This window comes from Scyliorhinus torazame, chromosome 17, assembly GCF_047496885.1.
Source record: "Scyliorhinus torazame isolate Kashiwa2021f chromosome 17, sScyTor2.1, whole genome shotgun sequence".
Classification (NCBI taxonomy): Eukaryota; Metazoa; Chordata; class Chondrichthyes; order Carcharhiniformes; family Scyliorhinidae; genus Scyliorhinus; species Scyliorhinus torazame.
The window spans coordinates 20,884,509-20,903,907 of record NC_092723.1 but is presented as its reverse complement, the minus strand read 5'-3'; the positions used below and the strand labels follow the sequence as shown (position 1 = coordinate 20,903,907).

Here is a 19,399-nt window from a genome sequence, read left to right as displayed (position 1 = left end):
GTCATGTTGACAGAGAGAGTGAGGGGAACGATATCTGATAGGAAGGAACAATTGACAATATCAGCTAGCGCGGAGGCCAGGAAAAGTAGCTAAGTGGTCAGTAGTTTAGTGCGAATAGCGTCAAGGGAGCAGAGGGTAGGTCTCATAAGCAAGCTGAAATATCAGAGGGCATGAAATAAGGTAGGAGAGAGATTATCAAAATATAGGAGTTCAGGGCTAGCTCAGGAGGTCTCAATCTTGACAACAAAGTAATCCATGATCTCCCTCCTGGTGGTGAGGAATGAGACAACAGGAAAGAGATGCTTATGGAGTTGTCTGGTAACAGTGAACATGCGGCAAAAGTTAACTTTGCATGGGGCAGCGTGCCTCGAGAAGCTGAAAACACTGCAAATGATAGAAATCATAAAATTCATAGAATTTACAGTGCAGGAGGCCAGTCGGCCCATCGAGTCTGCACCGGCTCTTGGAAAGAGCACCCTACCCAAGGTCAACACCCCCACCCTATCCCCATAACGCAGTAACCCCACCCAACACTAAGGGCCCATTGAGTTAGCACCGGCCCTTGGAAAGAGCATCCTACTTAAGCCCATGCCTCCACCCTATCCCCGTTATCCGGTAACTCTACCTAACCTTTTGGACACTAAGGGGCAATTGATCATGGCCAATCCACCTAACCTGCACATCTTTGGACTGTGGGAGGAAACCGGAGCACCCGGAGGAAACCCACGCACACAAGGGGAGGATGTGCAGACACCGCACAGACAGTGACCCAAGCCGGAATCAAACCTGGGACCCTGGAGCTGTGAAGCAATTGTGCTATCCACAATGCTACCGTGCTGCCCTTAATATTTGATTGTGTCTATTAAAATTGCTGAGCTACTCTTTGTATTTAAAAATGTTCCCGAATTTCCTGAAATTTCAGGCTTAAGTTTTTAAATTTTAGATGGAGGCTACAGAGACCTCAGATGAGCACTGTTCAGTTCTGAACTCCACAAACGGTAACCAGATGGAACGGCACTCGTGGGGGTCTCCCAAGGGATCGGAGGCCCCCAGGGCATGCCTTTTGGGCAGGTTGCACCCTGGTACAGCTGGTGCCACCTGGGCATCCTGGCATTGTCACCAGGGGCGAAGACCCTCCCATAGTGCACTAAGGATTTGGGGGGGTTCGGGGGTCACGTCGGGGCTTCAGAGATCTCTTGCTAAGTAATTAGCACTACTTCCTCACAGCTCCAAGATCCGGGTTCAATTCCGGCCTCGGGTGACTGTCTGTACGGAGTTTTCACTTTCTCCCCGTGTCTACGTGGGTTTCTTCCGGGTGCTCCTGTTTCCTCCCACAGTCCAAAGATGGGCAGGTGAGGTGGATTGGCCATGATCAATTGCCCCATAGTGTCCAAAAGGTTAGGTAGAGTTACCGGATAACGGGGATAGGGTGGAGGCATGGGCTTAAGTAGGATGCTCTTTCCAAGGGCCGGTGCTAACTCGATGGGCCGAATGGTCTCCTTCTGCACTGTAGAGATGACAAACCAGCAAAACCAGACCATGAAAAATTCTGAAGATATACAGAACTCAACAGTGTGTTGACCTATCTGCACACATCTTTATCTGGCAACCTTTTTGAAGTTGATCTAAGAAGAATGGACACTGCCAGGACAGGCTTTCTTAAACAAACTCAGCACGCAATTCGACATTTGGGCCCAAGACAATATCAAACGAGCCATAAGACACCATCAGTATGATATCTTGTCCATCCTTGGAATAAAGGGTGTAAAAGAGACCATTAAGAGAACTTCATTACTGCAATGGTGGAAAAAGCCCAACTACCCTCCTCTAGAAGAGAATCTACAATCAACAGAAATTGGACACTTTGGGGTGATTGCATATTTGAGCATTCTATCGCTGTTGAGTATTATATTTCTTTTGTACCATATTTTGAACATATTATTAGTGCTTAGTCCATAATGGAACAGTAACTCAGTAGTGCTCTTGATTAACCTATTAACATTTAATATATTTTTTAAAAAAAATTTAGTGTACCCAATAATTTTTTTTCCCAATGAAGGGGCAATTTAGTGTGGCCAATCCTCCTAGCCTGCACATCTTTGAGTTGTGGGGGTGACACCTATGCAGACATGCGGAGAATGTGCAAACTCCACACAGACAGTGACCCGGGGCCAGGATCGAACCCAGGTCCTCAGTGCCGTGAGGCAGCAGTGCTAATCACTGCACCACAGTGCCTTCCCATAACATTTAGTATCTAATTCAGATACATCACTGTGTCCCATTAATTTCGCAATTCTCATGTATCAATATACTAGCCCAGAGTCTTACTGCCACTCTGAGCAAGACCCAAGATCTCAGTGCAATCACAGGTTAACCTCAGGACCTGTAGGTGGTTATAATAGTTCCAGGTTCCATGATGGACACCTAAACAGCATTTGAAGTCAAAAAGCACTAGGACAATAAAAGAGCAATTATACTCTGCATTACCATACCAGAACAAACAGACAGATATGCGAACATTTAAGGTTGTCTCATAGAACATACATACAGAAGGAGGCCATTCGGCCCATCCAGTCTGCACCGACCCACTTAAGCCCTCATTTCCACCCTATCCCCGTAACCCCTCCTAACCTTTTTGGACACAAAGGGCAATTTAGCATGTCCAATTCACCTAACCTGCACGTCTTTGGACTGTGGGAGAAAACCGGAGCAGCCGGAGGAAACCCACGCAGACACGGGGAGAACGTGCAGACTCCACACAGACAGTGACCCAGCGAGGAATCGAACCTGGGACCCTGGAGGTGTGAAGCCACAATGCTATCCACTTGTGCTGCCCACCCATGATCACAATCAGCAGGTCGGACGGAGGTAGGCTATCTTTCATTCACTTACCATTAAATACTTCATTGAATTCTCCTGGTGGTGCATGCATGATGAAGTTGGTGGCTATGTGCACCTAAAATCAAAACAGAAATTCACATATTTAGCAATGCTATGCTTTCCTCATGATAAACATGATGGCAGGCAGTTCTTAAATCAATTCAGGACCGTCTGCACCAGCATCCTTCCTCCAAGCCCAAAGACCAAGTAACTGCTGGGTAAAAGTTCCAGGATGCAATACTGTAATGCACAATAAACTTCTTTTCTTTTTTTTTAAATTTAGAGTACCCAATTCATTTTTTCCAATTAAGGGGCAATTTAGTGTGGCCAATCCACCTAGCTTGCATATTTTTGGGTTGTGGGGGCGAAACCCACGCAAACACGGGGAGAATATGCAAACTCCACACGGACAGTGACCCAGAGCCGGGATCGAACCTGGGACCTCAGCGCCATGAGGCCGCAGTGCTAACCCACTGCGCTGCCCTTATGAACTTCTTTTCTGATACCTTATCACTTGCACGCAAGCACACACGTGCCCACAAACAATGTCAGAGTAAAAATGATCCACAGCACGAACATACTGAATTGCTTAAAGGCTTGTGTTCTTTAAGAAATATAAGAAAAGACACTAATCAAAAGATGGCTGATGCTGTAAAGGGGTCCCTTCTGGAAAATTCCAAAGTGGATTACATGGACAGACCATTCTGGGAAGACATGGAAATTTGTACCTGGGGCGGTGTCAAGGCCCACTTCAAACAGAGACACTTGAAAGGAAAGCATTGAAAACAAACATTCGGTCCCTTCACCACCGACGCACAGTAGCATCAGTATGAAGCATCTGCAAGCTACACTGCAGGAACTCACCATTGCGCCTTCGGCAGCACCTTCCAAACCATGCTACCATCCAGAAGGGCAAGGGCACCAGATACATGGGAACACCACCACTTGGAAATTCTCCTCCAAGTCACTCACCATCCTGACTTGGAAATATATCGCTGTTCCTTCACTGTCGCTGGGTCAAAATCCTGGAACTCCTTCCCAGCACAATGGCTGTACCTGCACCACATGGACTACAGTGGTTCAAGAAGGAATTCACCTCCACCTTCTCAAGGGCCATTAGGGATGGGCAACAAATGCTGGCCTAGCCAGCGAAGTCAACATCCCGTAAACATTAATTATTTAAAAAATTGTCTTTAATCTCATGTGTTTGTGAAGACAATGGAAACTATCCTCCCAGCCTGTTTCACCCTGCACGGCATCCCCAAAAAATCTTCTGTTGATTTATATCTCAAAATGTGTCAAAAAGTTTGAATTGAAAGCAAAACGGATTTTGGATGCAAGACATGCCTATCTCCCTTCCCAGAAATACAGAGAGAAACCAGCTTAAAACTGATTCTGAGACAAGTGTTTGGCAGTGACAGAAGCAAGAAACGCCAGTCTTCTAAGTAAACCCTACAGAGACAAGCAGGCCATCTCTCACTTGCTCTAACGCACTGGAGACAAGTGCTTTACCAGGAAGAAGCCAACAACAGGAATAAAAGAACAGCCACTCCTGTAGAGGCAAACCGGTCACCTCTCTCACTGCGGACAAGCCAACAAGTGTCTCTAACAGACGTCGAAATTGCCAGTCAGCTTGAGTTCCACAGTAATGACTAATGGCTGCAATGTACCATCATCTTTCAACACATAGGCCAAGGACGTACTCGCATATTCTTTTTAAACTTTTATTTGGACTCAACTTTCTTATATGATCTGTGTGACTGTGTGTTCCAGCTTAAATTTTTTTTTCCGTGGGTTTTAGTGACTAGTAAACTTATTCTTTATTTGACTCGAGAAAATCTGGTTTGACTGGTCCTTATTGACAAATAAATAACATTCAGACGGGAAAGGCATCCACAGGGTGGAACGATATATGTATTGTAAGGAATACAAAGAATTAACAATAAAATGTTAATACTCCTCACCACCAGATGAAGATAAAGAGTAGTCATATAAATATCATGTGACTCCTGGGATTCTGGGAGAAGGCGTTTAGGCGTGAGATAGATTAGTTGCATCGTATGGAGTTCTGTAGTAAGAGATATTGTGTAGTTTTATTTAATAATTTATTCCTTGTTGACTGGTTAGAATCTTTAATTTAGTAGCGCAAATAAATCAGCTTTGTTCAATAACTCAGCTTGATGTTTTTTGTTAACACAACATTCTCAAGACATCCTGACAGACCCAACAGAGAACCTCACATTTGGTTGTTGGGGGGGGGGGGGGGGGGGGGGGGGGGGGAAGAATTTTAAACAAATCTTTTGTTTGACCAACCAAGGAAGTTGAAAAAAATGAGCCAGCTCATTTCTCCTCAACCGATCGCAACAAATTCCAAACACAAACCACCCAGCCCACCATTAAGTACAGAAAAATATACAGAATGCAAGACACTACCCAATACCAGACAAAACTCTTATGACCTTGCAGATCGCAATCTGAAAACTATGACAAAAAAGGTTTGTGACACTCCATTAGAGGAAGTACAATTAGAGAATGCAGAGTTTCAAACTGGATCTTTGCAGAGTGTTGTAAGTAATTTCCACTCATCTCGATTTGAGAATGCATTCACGGCGAAACATAGCAAATGGGGTTAAATTGAATCAATTAATTTGAACTAAGGCATGAGGTAATACGATTGATCTCGAGCTGTGCTGCGGAAAGAGAAAATGAATTGGCAAGCACTTCTATAAAAAGAAGAAAAGAGAACTGCTGCTTTAACTGAATGCATTGCAAAGGCACAGGTCAGTGTTTGCAAGGGAAGACAAGTATGTTCTAGTTCTTTGCCTTCAGCCTGGTGAAAGGCACATACTCAAAGCAGCAGAGGTTTCTGCTTCTGAGCTGTCACCTTACAAGAGGAAAAAAAACACAGGTGATAGGAGAGGGAAACAATGCATTATCAAGATTCAGTGCCTGCTTGGTTCAGGTGTTGTTACTCACACCAGAGGCCAAAAGCTGTAGTCTCGAGAGATATAAGACCTGTTTTTATAGAGCGCCTTTGATGGCCACAGAATGGCCCAAATATATTACGGTCAATGTAGTCGAGTCACTATTGTACAGTAATGTAGGAAATCTGACAGCGAATCTGTGCAAGCAAGGTTCTACAAACGGTGATGTGGTAATGACCATACATCTGTTGATCTGTTGTTGTGATGTTGGTTGAGGGATAAATATTGGTCAAGGCACCAGGGGCACTCCCTCACTCTTTGAAATAGTGTCAATGGATCTTGTACGACTACCTGAGGGGGCAGACAGGGATTGTGTTTAACGTCTCCTCCAAAAACCCGTGCGCTGGGGCTCAAATGCATAATTTATTCTAGACTGACACTCCAGGGCTGCATGGTTAAGAATCTGTCTCTCCAATGAACATTAATCCGAGGATTCAACTGCCCGCAGGACTTAATGAGAGAGATCAAACGGTGCTGCTTGCGTTGGCTCATATCCCCCTCTCCACCAGCACAGAGATTTTCTGGCAAACTTTTAAAAACATTTAGAGTACCCAATTAAGCAGCAAATTAGCATGGCCAATCCATCTACCCTGCACATCTTTGGATTGTGGGGGTGAGATCCATGCAGACACGGGGAGAATGTGCAAACTCCACACGGACAGTGACCCAGGGCCAGGATCGAATCCAATTCCTCGGCACCGTGAGGCAGCAGTGCTAACCACTGAGCCACTGTGCCACCTATTTTCTGGCAAACTGTGTTGATCCTAACTTGGTTGCTGTATTTGTCTGCATAACACTTAAAATAAATTTAGAGTATCCAATTATTTTTTTCCCCCCAATTAAGAGGCAATTTGGCATGGTCAATTCACCTATCCTGCACATCTCTTTGGGTTGTGGGGGTGAGACTCACGCAGATATGGGGCAAATGTGCAAACTCCAGATGGACAGTGACCCAGGGCTGGGATCGAACCCAGTTCCTCGGCACCGTGCGGCAGAAGTGCTAACCACTGTGCCACCGTGCTGCCCCTACTCATCCCAACTGTTAAAATTTCCACTAACTGAACATAAGTAAATTTAAATAATTGACATACTGATTAGAACCTATCATAAAATGTCATGACCAGAAAATACTTGCTGGTTCAAATATTATAATAATAATCTTTATTAGTGTCACAAGTAAGCTTACATTAATACTGCAATGAAGTTACTGTGAAAATCGAAGACATTTTATTGTCAAGGTGACTTGTTGCTGAGGTAGTTCTACAGGTACTGGTTAACCTCTAGTACCCTGTAGAGGTAACCATTTGTACACACGAGCCAAGGCAGTGAGTATCAACAAACTATTTGCTTGCTGTAAAAGGTAGGACTCAGGACTGTCAGGTGAAAGCAAATCCTTGTCACACCGGATGTTTAGACAAACATGCATATTGAATGGTAAAAATTAGTGCAAATCTTTAGTGAAGTTGCTCATTATCCTCCCCAATCCCAGGGCCACTGCAGGCAAGTGGGACTGTCCTACACATTTAGTACAGAGCAGGGATCACATTCAGGGGTCTTGCTGGTTTGTATGACAACAGCAGCTCAACACAAAAACAATTAATAACTGAGATACTGTCATGGAGGAACTTTTGAGCGGCTTCCATCCAACAAGTTTCCTCTGAAACGGCAATAATTTACACAAAGTTGCTTGCTGGAAACTTAAGACGTTACAACATTAGTAGCTGTTGCAGACTCCATGCATGTGATGAGCAAATCCAAATCTTGGAGCAAATCTATGAAAGTGCCATGTAGTAACAAGAAGCAAAATACTGCAGACCCTGGGAACACAGGCCAGGTAGCATCTGTGGAGATAACGTACAAGTTGGCATTTCAGGTTTACAGAGCCCTCGTCAAGACTTGAGAAACTTCAGCTCCACCAGTGAGGAGTTTAGCAGTGAATATTTCAGCATGTACATGTTGTCATCATCAATTCCCTTTACTGAAATCTTAGTGGGTCTTTCTGGAGTGCTCACAAACCAAAGTATAATGGAACATTTTACAGTGACCCAATAGGACAAATGGGCTTTAGTTACACATTGTATCTGAACGGCCCTCAGTACCGCACTGACAATCTTAGTCTAGATTTTGTGGTCAAGACTTTTGAGTGGGGCTTGAACTCATAACCTTAGGGATCAGACTAATGGCCAGAGATGTAGACAAATTTCTTCAAAGGGTTTGAAGTTTTGAAGTTCTCTTGTTCAGTACATTCAAGTCAGGGGTCAATATATTTTTGGATACTGGGGGAATCAAGGAATATAGGGATAGCGTGGGAAGGTGGAGTTGGATCAGTTATGATCTTAATGAATGGTGGAGCAGGCTTGAAATGTTGAATGGCCAATTCCAGCTCCTATTTTCAATGCTCTTCTGGCTTAAGGCCTCAAGAGAGCTACTTATAGAGCCATGGTTAAGGTCTCCAGCAAACTTAATATTCTGCAGTTAGGCAATGAACTCACTGCACAATACGATGTATACTGACCATTACGTTGCAATTTCTCCTGCTCAGACCAAAAAGATTTTCCATTGATCAAGCAACCTGGGAACAAACAGAGAAAGCTCAGCCTGGGGCAGTAGTCAAATCTGTGTGGACCACAGACATCCAAAGAAACAATGTACTTTTCCCATCAATGGAGTAGAAAGCAAAAGGCCCCGAATGCATGGAATGGCCCCAGTTATAGGGCAAGCTTCTGTCAGCCAATTAATGTGCTTTTAAACCACTAGCCTCAATAAAAACGCTCCTGTAGTCCTAACATAATAAATAATTGAAGCCAAATGAAATTGAATACTTATGCTGGTCAACATCTGATCATATTCAATTTGGCAATTAGAGGGTCAACAAACAGCTATTGTCTGGGGCTTTCTACATATTGACGTGAATGAATTGGGAGAAACCAATAAACATGGGTTACCCCAGAAGCAAAAACTTGAGCCATTGTGATCTTCAGCTGCAAGCAGCTTAGGACAATGTATGTTTTTGTCAGGATCATAGTATTAACATTTCACACATTCTCCTGCATTTTCAAACTTTCACCTTGAAACTCTTGCAGGGCTCAATTCACACTTAAACAAATAACTTTGTCCAAGTGGCAGCTTTACATGAAAAGCGCACCGTTCCATTATTGAAGGTTGTGTCACAGTGGAGTTCCATTCAAACCCATCATCCATCCACAAAATGCACACGGAGGAATCGGAAGCAGAGGTGGAACCAGCAGGAAAAGGACATAATCAACAAGCAGAATAAACAAAAAACTACAAGTATTTTCGCACTATCCAGACGGTCCAGATTCAGTCATTTAAAATTCAAGCCTCACACCATCATAAATTCAGAGAAAGCTCTAATTGAGGGATGACAAAACAGCTTTCTGCACTTCTAATGACAAGTACTGTACTCAGGTGCAGTGTCAGGGTTCTTCAATGGTACAAAATTGGTAGTGCGCTCAGGGGCTCTGTAGTTGGCTCTATCTTCTTCTTAGGCAGTCCCTCGGAGTCAAGGATGACTTGCAAACTAAAGTTAAAATGAGTTCTCAGGTGACAGAGGAGTCCAAGGCACGACCTACAGTCTCTGTCACAAGTGGGACAGACGGTGGTTGGAGGAATGGGCAGATTGGATGCCAAGATAGTCATACGCTCCTTCCACTGTCGACACTTGGCGTCAGCTTGCACTTGGCGAAGAAACTCTAGGTGATCAGCTTCTTCCCGGATACTTTGCCTTCACTTCGCCAGGTTTTGGGAATCAAACAGGTGTCTGTGAGGATATTGCACTTCTTCCAAGGAGGCTTTGAAGGTGTCCTTGAAACATTTCCTCTGCCCTCCTGGGGTTTGCTTGCTTGTTGAAGTTCCAAGTAGAGTGCTTGTTTCAAGAGTCCCATGTCAGGCATGCGGATGACGTGGCCCGCCCAGTGGAGCAGATCGAGCGTGGTCAATGATTCAATGCTGATACCAATGATAACCTCGTCACTGATCTCATTTTGACTTTTTATTTTAAACAATACACAAGGGAAATGTTGCAAAAGTTAATTCAACAGTGCAGTATGTAGGGCACAGTCGGACACAGGATTGCACTCGAGAATCCAGTACACAGCTCAACTGTTGATAGCCACTTTGGAAAAGCGCCAAGTGAGGGGGGTGGGGGAAAGTCTTCATTGCCACTTAATCACAACCAAATCTCTATAGATGTTTCCCATGAAAATTCAAATGCTTAGCTGAGTACATAAACATGGCTTTTGTGGAAAAGTTCAACATTAAAATGATAATCCCTAAAATATATCTTTTTGAAATTGATTTGAACTCAAAAGTGTTCAAGTACACAATCGAGGTGACACTTCAAAATAGCGCTGCCTCAGTCCTGCACTCTTGGAGGTGCCATTTATTGGATGAAATGGTGGAAATGAGACCTTGTCCACTGTTTGGCTGGATGAACAGTTGCACATTTGAGAGAGGAGCCAGGTAGATGTATGTGATTGTGTAGACATTCCTCTTTTAATCAATACCAACACGGACATGTTGTTATCTCATTGTTATTTATAAGACCCTGATGTGTACAGATTGGTGTAATGCACTCTTGCATGTACTCTACCCAAATTTCCCCTTTCTCCTTAAGCTCTGTGGAATCACCATTTACGAAATAATCAACACAGGAACACAATGGCCATTTCAAAATATGGCCAAAACCGTTGGTCATAGAATGCCAAGTTATTCAAATCGGATGGAATATCTTGGAGGGGATGTTGATTTTCTAAGTGTTGTAATGTTGGTGCTATTGTTTTGCTCAACTTGCAAGGCAGCAAGATCAAGACGGTAAAAGAGGTGAACCATGTGCATTCATGTCACCCAATTTCAAGCGCATGACTCGGCTACTCAATGGATTAGCTCACTCTTCGCGCTACCAGTACACTTTCAAATCAGCGACCAAGAACTTTGGGAAAATGTGAAGTACAACTCTTTTTTAAAAATGCATTCTCAAAATGTGGGTGTTTTGGGCATTTATTGCCATCTCCACGGTGGTAGGCCACCTGCTGGTGGTGGTTTGGTACAAACAGAGTGACATGCTCAACTACTTTAGAGGGGCAGTTAGAGCCAATCATGCTCATGTGGGACTGGGGACATTTAGGCCAGAGCAGGTTGCTTGAGGACATCAGTAAATCATTTATTTCAATGATAAACTGACAGCTACATGGTAATTTTACAGAGATCAGTTTTGATTATTGAAAAAAATGAAAATCGCTTATTGTCACAAGTAGGCTTCAAATGAAGTTACTGTGAAAAGCCCCTAGTCGCCACATTCCGGCGCCTGTTCGGGGAGGCTGGTACGGGAATTGAACCGTGCTGCTGGCCTGCTTGGTCTACTTTAAAAGCCAGCGATTTAGCCCAGTGTGCTAAACCAGCCCCTTATTGTTAATTAATCAATTTTTTTAAAAACTAAAGATGCAATTCAAATTCTTAAACTGCCATGGTGAGCCAATCTCGGTTTTTGGGTGATTAATCTAGGCCTCTCGATTATTTCCATCAATTTAACCACCTCAGTACACTACCCACAATTTGCACATTAATACATAAAATGCAGAACTAGATTGCAGAGAGATTCTGCTGACAGCTGCACTTTTACTTCCCCTATTGCCGAGTTTCATCATGGAGAGGTGCTCCAACGAAGGTAATGTCACCCAAAGACAACATCTACTGACAAAAATATAGTGCGAAGGTAGCATTTTGGGAGGGGTGGGGGGTTGGGGAAGAGAAGAAGTAGAAGCAGTTTAATTTCCCATCAAGTGATAAGAGGAGTAAATAAGCAATAGTGCCACATTCCACTCCTGCTGCACACACCCTGCACTTGTCTCCCACACAGGAAGTTTTACTCACAGGCTGATTATAAACTGCCAGCAGAGTATTCACTGAGCTTTGTGCTCAATGGTTTCTGATCCTGTCTGGGCATGGTTTCTCACAGACTTAAACTCGCAAGGCAGAAGTTACTCAGGTGGGTGTAGACTCAATATGCAATTACAAACTTCTCAGTTGTGTTTTTACTCCCAGATGGTTGCGTAGACAAAAAACATACATTGATATGGACCCTTTCATGACCTCTGGAATTTGCAGCCAAAGTACCTTTGAAGCATAATCATTGTTACATTGTTGGAGGCCAATTTGTGCACAGCAAGCTCCCACAAACAGCAATGTGATTTAGATCAAGACATTCCATTTTACGATTAGCGGCTGAGGAATAAATATTGACCTGAACAGAATTCTCCCGCTTGCCTTAAGTGGCATTGGCTCTTTTACATCCATGTGAGGAACCAGATAGGGCCTTGGTTCCACCGAAATGTCAGCCGAGACTGTGTGTTTGAATGTTCGGAACGGGGCTTTAACCTTCTGTGAAGAGCACCACCACTAAGCCACAATTAGGCCAGGTCGGTAAGGGTTTTGACCAATGGGAACAGCTGCGATTCCCGCTCCTGATTTCCACCCAATGGTAGGAAGTCAAGTGTAGACCATTGACAAAATTGGGCTCATGATGCCTCCGATGTTAAAGAGAATCATAGAATCCTTGCAGTGCAGGAGGCCATTCGAGTCTGCACCAACCCTCTGAAAGAGCACCCTACCCATGCTCAATCCTCCGCCCTATCCCCGTAATCTCCCACTTAACCGTTGGACACTAAGGGGCAATTAAGCATGGCCAATCCATCTAACCTGCACATCTTTGAACGGTGGGAGGAAACCGCCCGGAGGAAACCCACGCAGACATGGGAAGTGTGTGTGCACTGCACACAATCACCAAAAGTTGGAATCTAACCCAGGTTCCTCACCCTGTGAGGCAGCAGTGCTAACCACTGTGCCACCCCAATATCCTGTCAACATCATCCAGCTCTTGGAAGAGTTTGAGTGAGGATATTTGCTAGAAAACACACAAAGTGTTCTTCAAGAGCTGACCGTTGGAGGAAATGAAGAGAGAAATAGGGGACAGAATAACACAAAAGTGCAAATGAGCAATAGAATCCTTAGGTCTTTCAACACAAGTGGTGATTTTCAAATGGCATCTCAATTCTTGCCAAACCAACCAGCTCCTGAGCAAAATCAGCCCCTGGGAAAGTGGAAAGTAATCTCATTGAACTGTCACTGGCAGCTTTAATAATCTAATCAAATCCAACAGAAAATCAGTAGCTCGTTTTCCAACCAGCATGTAAGAACATGTGCAGTTTGTGAAATCTACTTTGCTGTATTTTTCTCTCAGAATGATCCAGTCTTCCCAATGCAAGGTGACTGCATCCCATGCTGTGGCTGTTACTGTACACTTCCTTCATGATCATGTCCCAAAAGATTCTCCTTCCTCGGAGGTTCTCTATTCAATAACTTGCTGGACATAAGGGAAGAAATTTGGGAGTTTAACAAATGGACAGTCTTAGGCTGAAAGCCTAACAGCATCGAAACAGCTTCAGCAGTTGGAAACTCTCACTGCATGTCTGGGGATGAACCCAATCTAGGATCTCTCTAACGTGAGATGACTTGGTTGAATTATATCCCCTATGAATCTCCTGTTATGTTGTTTACCCATCACCATGCCCTCTCTGGAGTGCCTGTCGTTTGCCAATTTCTCCCACACCCTCCTAATGGCAGCCACTGCAGCTCTCTGAAGTACTTTGGAATGTCCTGAGCTCAAGAACAGGATAACTTGTTTCTTTTCCTTTACATAGATTCTGCGAACAGGTAACTAAAAGAAATATAAATGTTCGTTAAAGCCATTAATTAAACCTTCAAATTCCAAAAACTCAGTTGAAAATTCCTCAGCCTCACTAATGTAATCATTCAGTAAAAGATAACTGTTCAGGAGTGAACGACTCCACCTCGTGTGCGAGGTTGGGGCTGATACAGCTGAAGGTGGTATATAGAGCACACCTCACAAGGGCGAGGATGAGACAGCTCTTTGAGGGAGTAGGTGTGTGTGAACGTTGCGGGGGGGGGGGGCGAATCGCGTTCATATGTTTTGGTCCTGTCCAAAGTTGGAGGATTACTGGAAGGAGGCTTTTATAGTAATCTCTAAAGAAGTGCACGTGAAACTGGACCCGGGCCCTCGGGAGGCCATATTCGGGGTGTTGGATCAGCCGGGATTGGAAACGGGTGCGGAGGTAGATGTTGTAGCCTTCGCCTCGTTGATCGCCCGAAGGTGGATCCTATTCGGGTCCATATCCTATCAACCTCTCCACCCTGTGCCCTGGCATGGCGGGGGGACCTGTTGGAATTCGTGACTCTCGAGAAGGTTAAGTTTGAACTGAGGGGAAGGATGGAGGGGTTCTACAATTCATGGGCATTATTCATTATGCACTTTCAAGAATTGGATAACATTGTACATTAGTGGTGGTGGAGTTTGGGAGGAGGGGGTCAATATGTGTTAACGGTGACTACGGGTGATTCCTGATTCCATGTTATTTGTTTATGTTAACATGCGGGCAGTTGTTTGGGGGTTGGTGGATTGTTGTTGATATGGGGATTAATATTATATTCGTTACTGCTTATTGTTTATTGTTGGTGGGTGTAAATTTGGGAGAAAATGTGAAAAAGAATAAAAATATTTATAAAAAAGATAACTGTTCATATTACAGATGCAGAGTTCATGCCTTTTCTATCAGGAGGAAGATTGCCTGCACTGTTGAACATAACATGACAGCATGCAGCAGCAACCCCACTCCATGCAGAGTAACACGACAGCATGCAGCAACAACCCCACTCCATGCAGAGTAACACGCCAGCATGCAGCAGCAACCCCACTCCATGCAGAGTAACACAACAGCATGTAGCAACCTGGGCTTTTGTTACTGCACAATAGAAGCCAAGACCAACAAACATCTAAAAAAAAATCTGTGTTTTTAAATTTTTTTGTTAGAAATAATGCAACAAATATTTTCAATCCAAAACAGGTACAGTATACAACAATTATGGCAGAGAACAAAAATTAAAATTTCCCAATACAAACAAAACAAAGAAAAAGAAAATAAACTATCTCAAACAGACCTAACAGCGGACGGTGTCTAGATCTTTGAAAAAGGAGAGAACAGAACCCCTGATGATAAATTTAATTTCCTCCAAATGCAAAAAGACACCAAGTCCCCCAAACAGCCAGAGGCACTAGGCTGAGCGGGAGGCCTCCAACCAAGCAGTATCTGCCTTCTCACGTTGCACAAGGTCTCATTGATCAATTGAATTTACAATGGACCTGCTGAGATTTTCGAGCATTTTCTCTTTTGTTTCAGATTCCAGCATCCGTAGTAATTTGCTTTTATCCAGTGTTTATAATGGGATGAGCAGAGTAAGAAGTCTTACAACACCAGGTTAAAGTCCAAAAGGTTTGTTTCAAACACTAGTTTTCGGAGCACTGCTCCTTCCTCAGATGAATCAGTGAAGGAGCACTGCTCCGAAAGCTTGTGTTTGAAACAAACCCGTTGGACATTAACCTGGTGTTGTAAGACATCTTACTCTGCTCACACCAGTCCAACGCCGGCATCTCCATATAATGGGTTGAGCTCTGCTGCAGGGAATAAGGAAAGCGGCATTTTGTGTAAGGATGGCCATGATTATGTGGAGTTCAACAGGAATGGGGAGGTTTCACCCTTGGTGTTGTGGGAAGCCCTGTAGGCGGTGGTGAGAGGGGAGGTGATGGCATATAAGGCACAGGTGGATAGGGAAGCAAGGGGGGAATGTCAGCGGTTGGTGGATGAGATATTGGAAGTGGATGGGAAGTATATGGAGGACCCCAGAGCTTTTGGTTGCAGGCACAGTTTGACCTGGTGTCCATGGATAAGGGCTTGACAGTTGATACAGACAAGAGGGCAGTCTATAGGCCAGCAGGTTGCTGGCGTGCCTGTTGAGGAAGCAGGTGGCGTCCCAGGAAATCATTTGGGTATAGAAGGCGGGGTGGGGGTGGGGGAGGAGAGAGAGAGGGTTTCGGTCCTGGAGAAGGTGAATAGAGTGTTTGAGGCATTTTACAAAAAATGTAATCTGCAGTGGATGATTCGAACATGGCTGATTTTTTGGGAGGAGTTGGACAGCCCAAGGGTGGAGGAGGAGGAGGACCAGGAGGGATTGGAGGAGCCGCTGGGGGCACAGGAAGGCAATCGGGAATATAAAACGGGGAAGACAATGGGGCCGGATGGCTTCTCAGTGGAGTTTTATAAAACGTTCGGGGATAGGTTGGTCCCGCTGCTGGTGGTAGCGTTTGAGGACACAGTGGCTCGGGGAGTGCTCCCAGAAACAATGGGTCAGGCCTCCATTTCACTTCCTTTGAAGACGGCTCGGGACCCAGTGGAATGTGCGCCACATGGCGTTGAGGACCCAGGTTCGATCCCGGCCCCGGACCAGTGTCCGTGTGCGAGTTTGCACATTCTCCCAGTGTCTGCGTGGGTCTCATTCCCACAACCTAAAGATGTGCAGGGTAGGTGGATAGGCCACTCTAAATTGCCCCTTAATTTAATTTTTTTTTAAAAATGGGATAGTCTTCCACTGTCATTAGCTGGGAGTGCCATCGGTGAAAATTAATATCTCGCCAGTTCTTGTTCCTTTTTCAATGCTGACCGGTGTTTCTACCTAAGGCGTTCTTTGTTGGGGTGGAAAGCATGATTTTGTTGTTTATATGGGCAGGGATGGTGGCACGGAACCACAGAGTGGTCCTACAAAGGGACCGGCAATCGGGGGGGGGGGGGGTTAGGGCTGCCAAACTTGCATTACTACTATTGGATGGCGAATGCGGAGATGATGCTGGGATCAGGAGTCAGTTTGGATAAAGATGGAGACCAGGTCATGTGAGGGGATGGGGTTGCGGGCCCTGGTGATGGCCAAGTTCCCGCTCTCCCAGAGGAAGTTTTCAGGGAAACCGGTGGTGGGGACTGCGTTAAAAATATGAAGGCAATTACGGCAGCACTTTAAAAGCGGGGGAGGGTCGAGGATGATATCGATCAGGGGTGGCAGAAACGGGAGATTTGCTCCTGGAAGGGCAGTTTGTGAGTTAGTGGAGAAGTACAGGTTTGCGCAGTCGGAGACGTTCAGGTTCTTGCACGTTTGGAATTTTGTGGGAAAGGTTGATTTGAATTTCCCGGTTGTGCTGCTCGCGTCGTTGGTGGAAAGGGTACTTGTCGCTGGTCGGGTTGGAGGAGGGTAAAACTTCAGGTATCTATGGGAGGTTGTTGTGGAGGATGGGGCCTCGCTGGAGGGGATTAAGATGAATGGGAGGAACAGCTAGGGGGTGAAGTGGAGGAGGGGTATGTGGCGTGAGGCCTTACGGAAGGTGAACACTATGTTGTCGTGAGCAAGGGTCGGGCTCATAACAGTTGAAGGTGGTGCATCGGGCACACTTAACGAGGGCAAGGGTGAGTCGAGTGCTTGAGGGGGTAGAAGAAAAGTGCACGCTGTGTGATGGAACCCAGTGAATTACGTACAAATGTTCTGGGCATGTCCTAAGCTAGCGAACTTTTGGGGATCTTTCTTCAGCACCATTTTGCCGATCGTGGGCAGGGAGTTGGAGCCGGGTCCCGTGGAGGCCATATTCCGGGAGTCAGAGCTGCCAGAGTTGCAGGTGGGAGCGGGGTCAAACTTTTTAGGCGGGTTCTGCTGGAGTGGAGGTCAGCTTCTCCACCAAATGCTTCAGTGTGGCTGGGGTAGCCAACTGTTAAATATAGAGAGGGGATTGATTTGGAGGTTCCAAACAAGATGGCAACCGTTTGTATGTATTTTAAGGATCTGATCACTGTCAGCTGTTGGGGGGAGGAGGGTAGTAGGGTGTTTGGGGGGCTGTTCGTGTATCATGTTTTTGTATTTGTCTTTAAATTTAAAAATGTTCAATAGGTTGAAAAAAATATAGATCTGACATAGACCCGGCTGAGCGGAGGATAGAATTCTCTCCAGTAAGGTGGAATCAGAGGAAAGGAAGCGAAAGCGTATTGGTGAAATCGCAAATTTGAAAGTGGCTAAAAAGACTCGAATTGGGTAGCGGAGAATTGTCCGCCAATTCTCTAAAGCTGGCAAACCTCCCTGACATGTAGGTTACAAAGGTGCGCGAGTCCCTTCAATTTCCACAAGTTAAAGGTTGAATCCAGCCCCAATGAAATTTTCATTTCATTTCATAAAGGTAAGAAAAGGTCGCTGCTGCAGATAGGGGCCAGTGAAGACAAGGACAGGAGTTTAAAACGTTATCAGACCTGTTTCCAGATTCTAAGAGAGGAGACCATCACTGGGCTCGAGGAAAATCTAGAGGGAGAAAAGGGCAATGGTGCAGTAACTGTGGCAAGGAGAGTGGATGTAGTGCAAGAGCAAGCCTCCATTGGCCCCATATTGAATCGGGATCGTAGATCCACAGCAAGATTTTTCGGATATTGACGGTCCAGTAATAAAACAATAAGTTTGTCTTTCCCTCTGGAGTAATACGCTGCAGATTCTGGGATTCTAGCCCACAGATAAAGGAAATATCAATTTGTTAACCTTGATAAGCAAGAATTTGGGCAGGAAAATGGGGAGGATTGAAAGAAAAAGCAAAATCTAGGGAGTATGTTGATTTTCATTGTTTGAATCCTGCCAGCTAGAGATAAAGGAAAGTTGTTCCATCTCTGTAGGTTTTTCCAATATTGTTAATCAGGCTGAAATTATTTTTTTGTTTTCAATGTATTCAACGCTTACCTCTGTTCTGTACATTACAAAAAATCCTCAATAAAAACATTTTTAAAAAAATCAGGCTGAAATAATTCAATCTGCTGGGCAAGGTCCAAATGTAGGTCACCCTGACCCCTTAGTAACGGAAATTAGTACTGGAAAGTCGAAAGGGTAACAAGCTTTTTTGTTCCAATTTAGAGTACCCAATTCATTTTTTCCAATTAAGGGGCAATTTAGCGCGCCCAATCCGCCTATCCTGCACATCTTTGGGTTGTGAGAGCGAAACCCATACAAACACGGGGAGAATGTGCAAACTCCACACGGACAGTGACCCAGAGCCGGGATCGGACCCGGGTCCTCAGTGCTAACCACTGTGCCACCGTGCTGCCCAGGGTAACAAACTTTAACCTTCATTGAGGTTGGCTATTATTTGACCAACCCAGACACATCAATGAGAACACTGGATGATAACTAATATTCCCATTTAATAATAATCTTTATCAGTGTCACAGGTAGGCTTACATTAACACTGTAATGAAGTTACTGTGAAAATCCCCGAGTCATAAGAACATAAGAACTAGGAGCAGGAGTAGGCCATCTGGCCCCTCGAGCCTGCTCCGCCATTCAATGAGATCATGGCTGATCTTTTGTGGACTCAGCTCCACTTTCCGGCCCGAACACCATAACCCTTAATCCCTTTATTCTTCAAAAAACTATCTATCTTTATCTTAAAAACATTTAATGAAGGAGCCTCTACTGCTTCACTGGGCAAGGAATTCCATAGATTCACAACCCTTTGGGTGAAGAAGTTCCTCCTAAAATTGCCCCTTAATTGGAGTCACCACACTCCGGCGCATGTTCGGGTACATAGAGGAGAA

The 19,399-nt window shown here is 44.7% G+C and overlaps 1 protein-coding gene across 2 annotated transcripts in view; it reads right to left on the bottom strand.

Annotated features, from left to right (window-relative positions):
• capza1b (capping actin protein of muscle Z-line subunit alpha 1b) overlaps positions 1-19,399 on the bottom strand; it is a 96,291-nt gene that overhangs the window by 24,435 nt on the left and 52,457 nt on the right. For both annotated transcript variants that reach the window (XM_072480161.1, XM_072480160.1), the window contains exon 2: positions 2,893-2,956. In XM_072480161.1, the coding sequence (XP_072336262.1) occupies positions 2,893-2,932 (40 nt within the window). In that variant the 5' untranslated portion in view covers positions 2,933-2,956. The remainder of the gene's footprint in view (positions 1-2,892; positions 2,957-19,399) is intronic.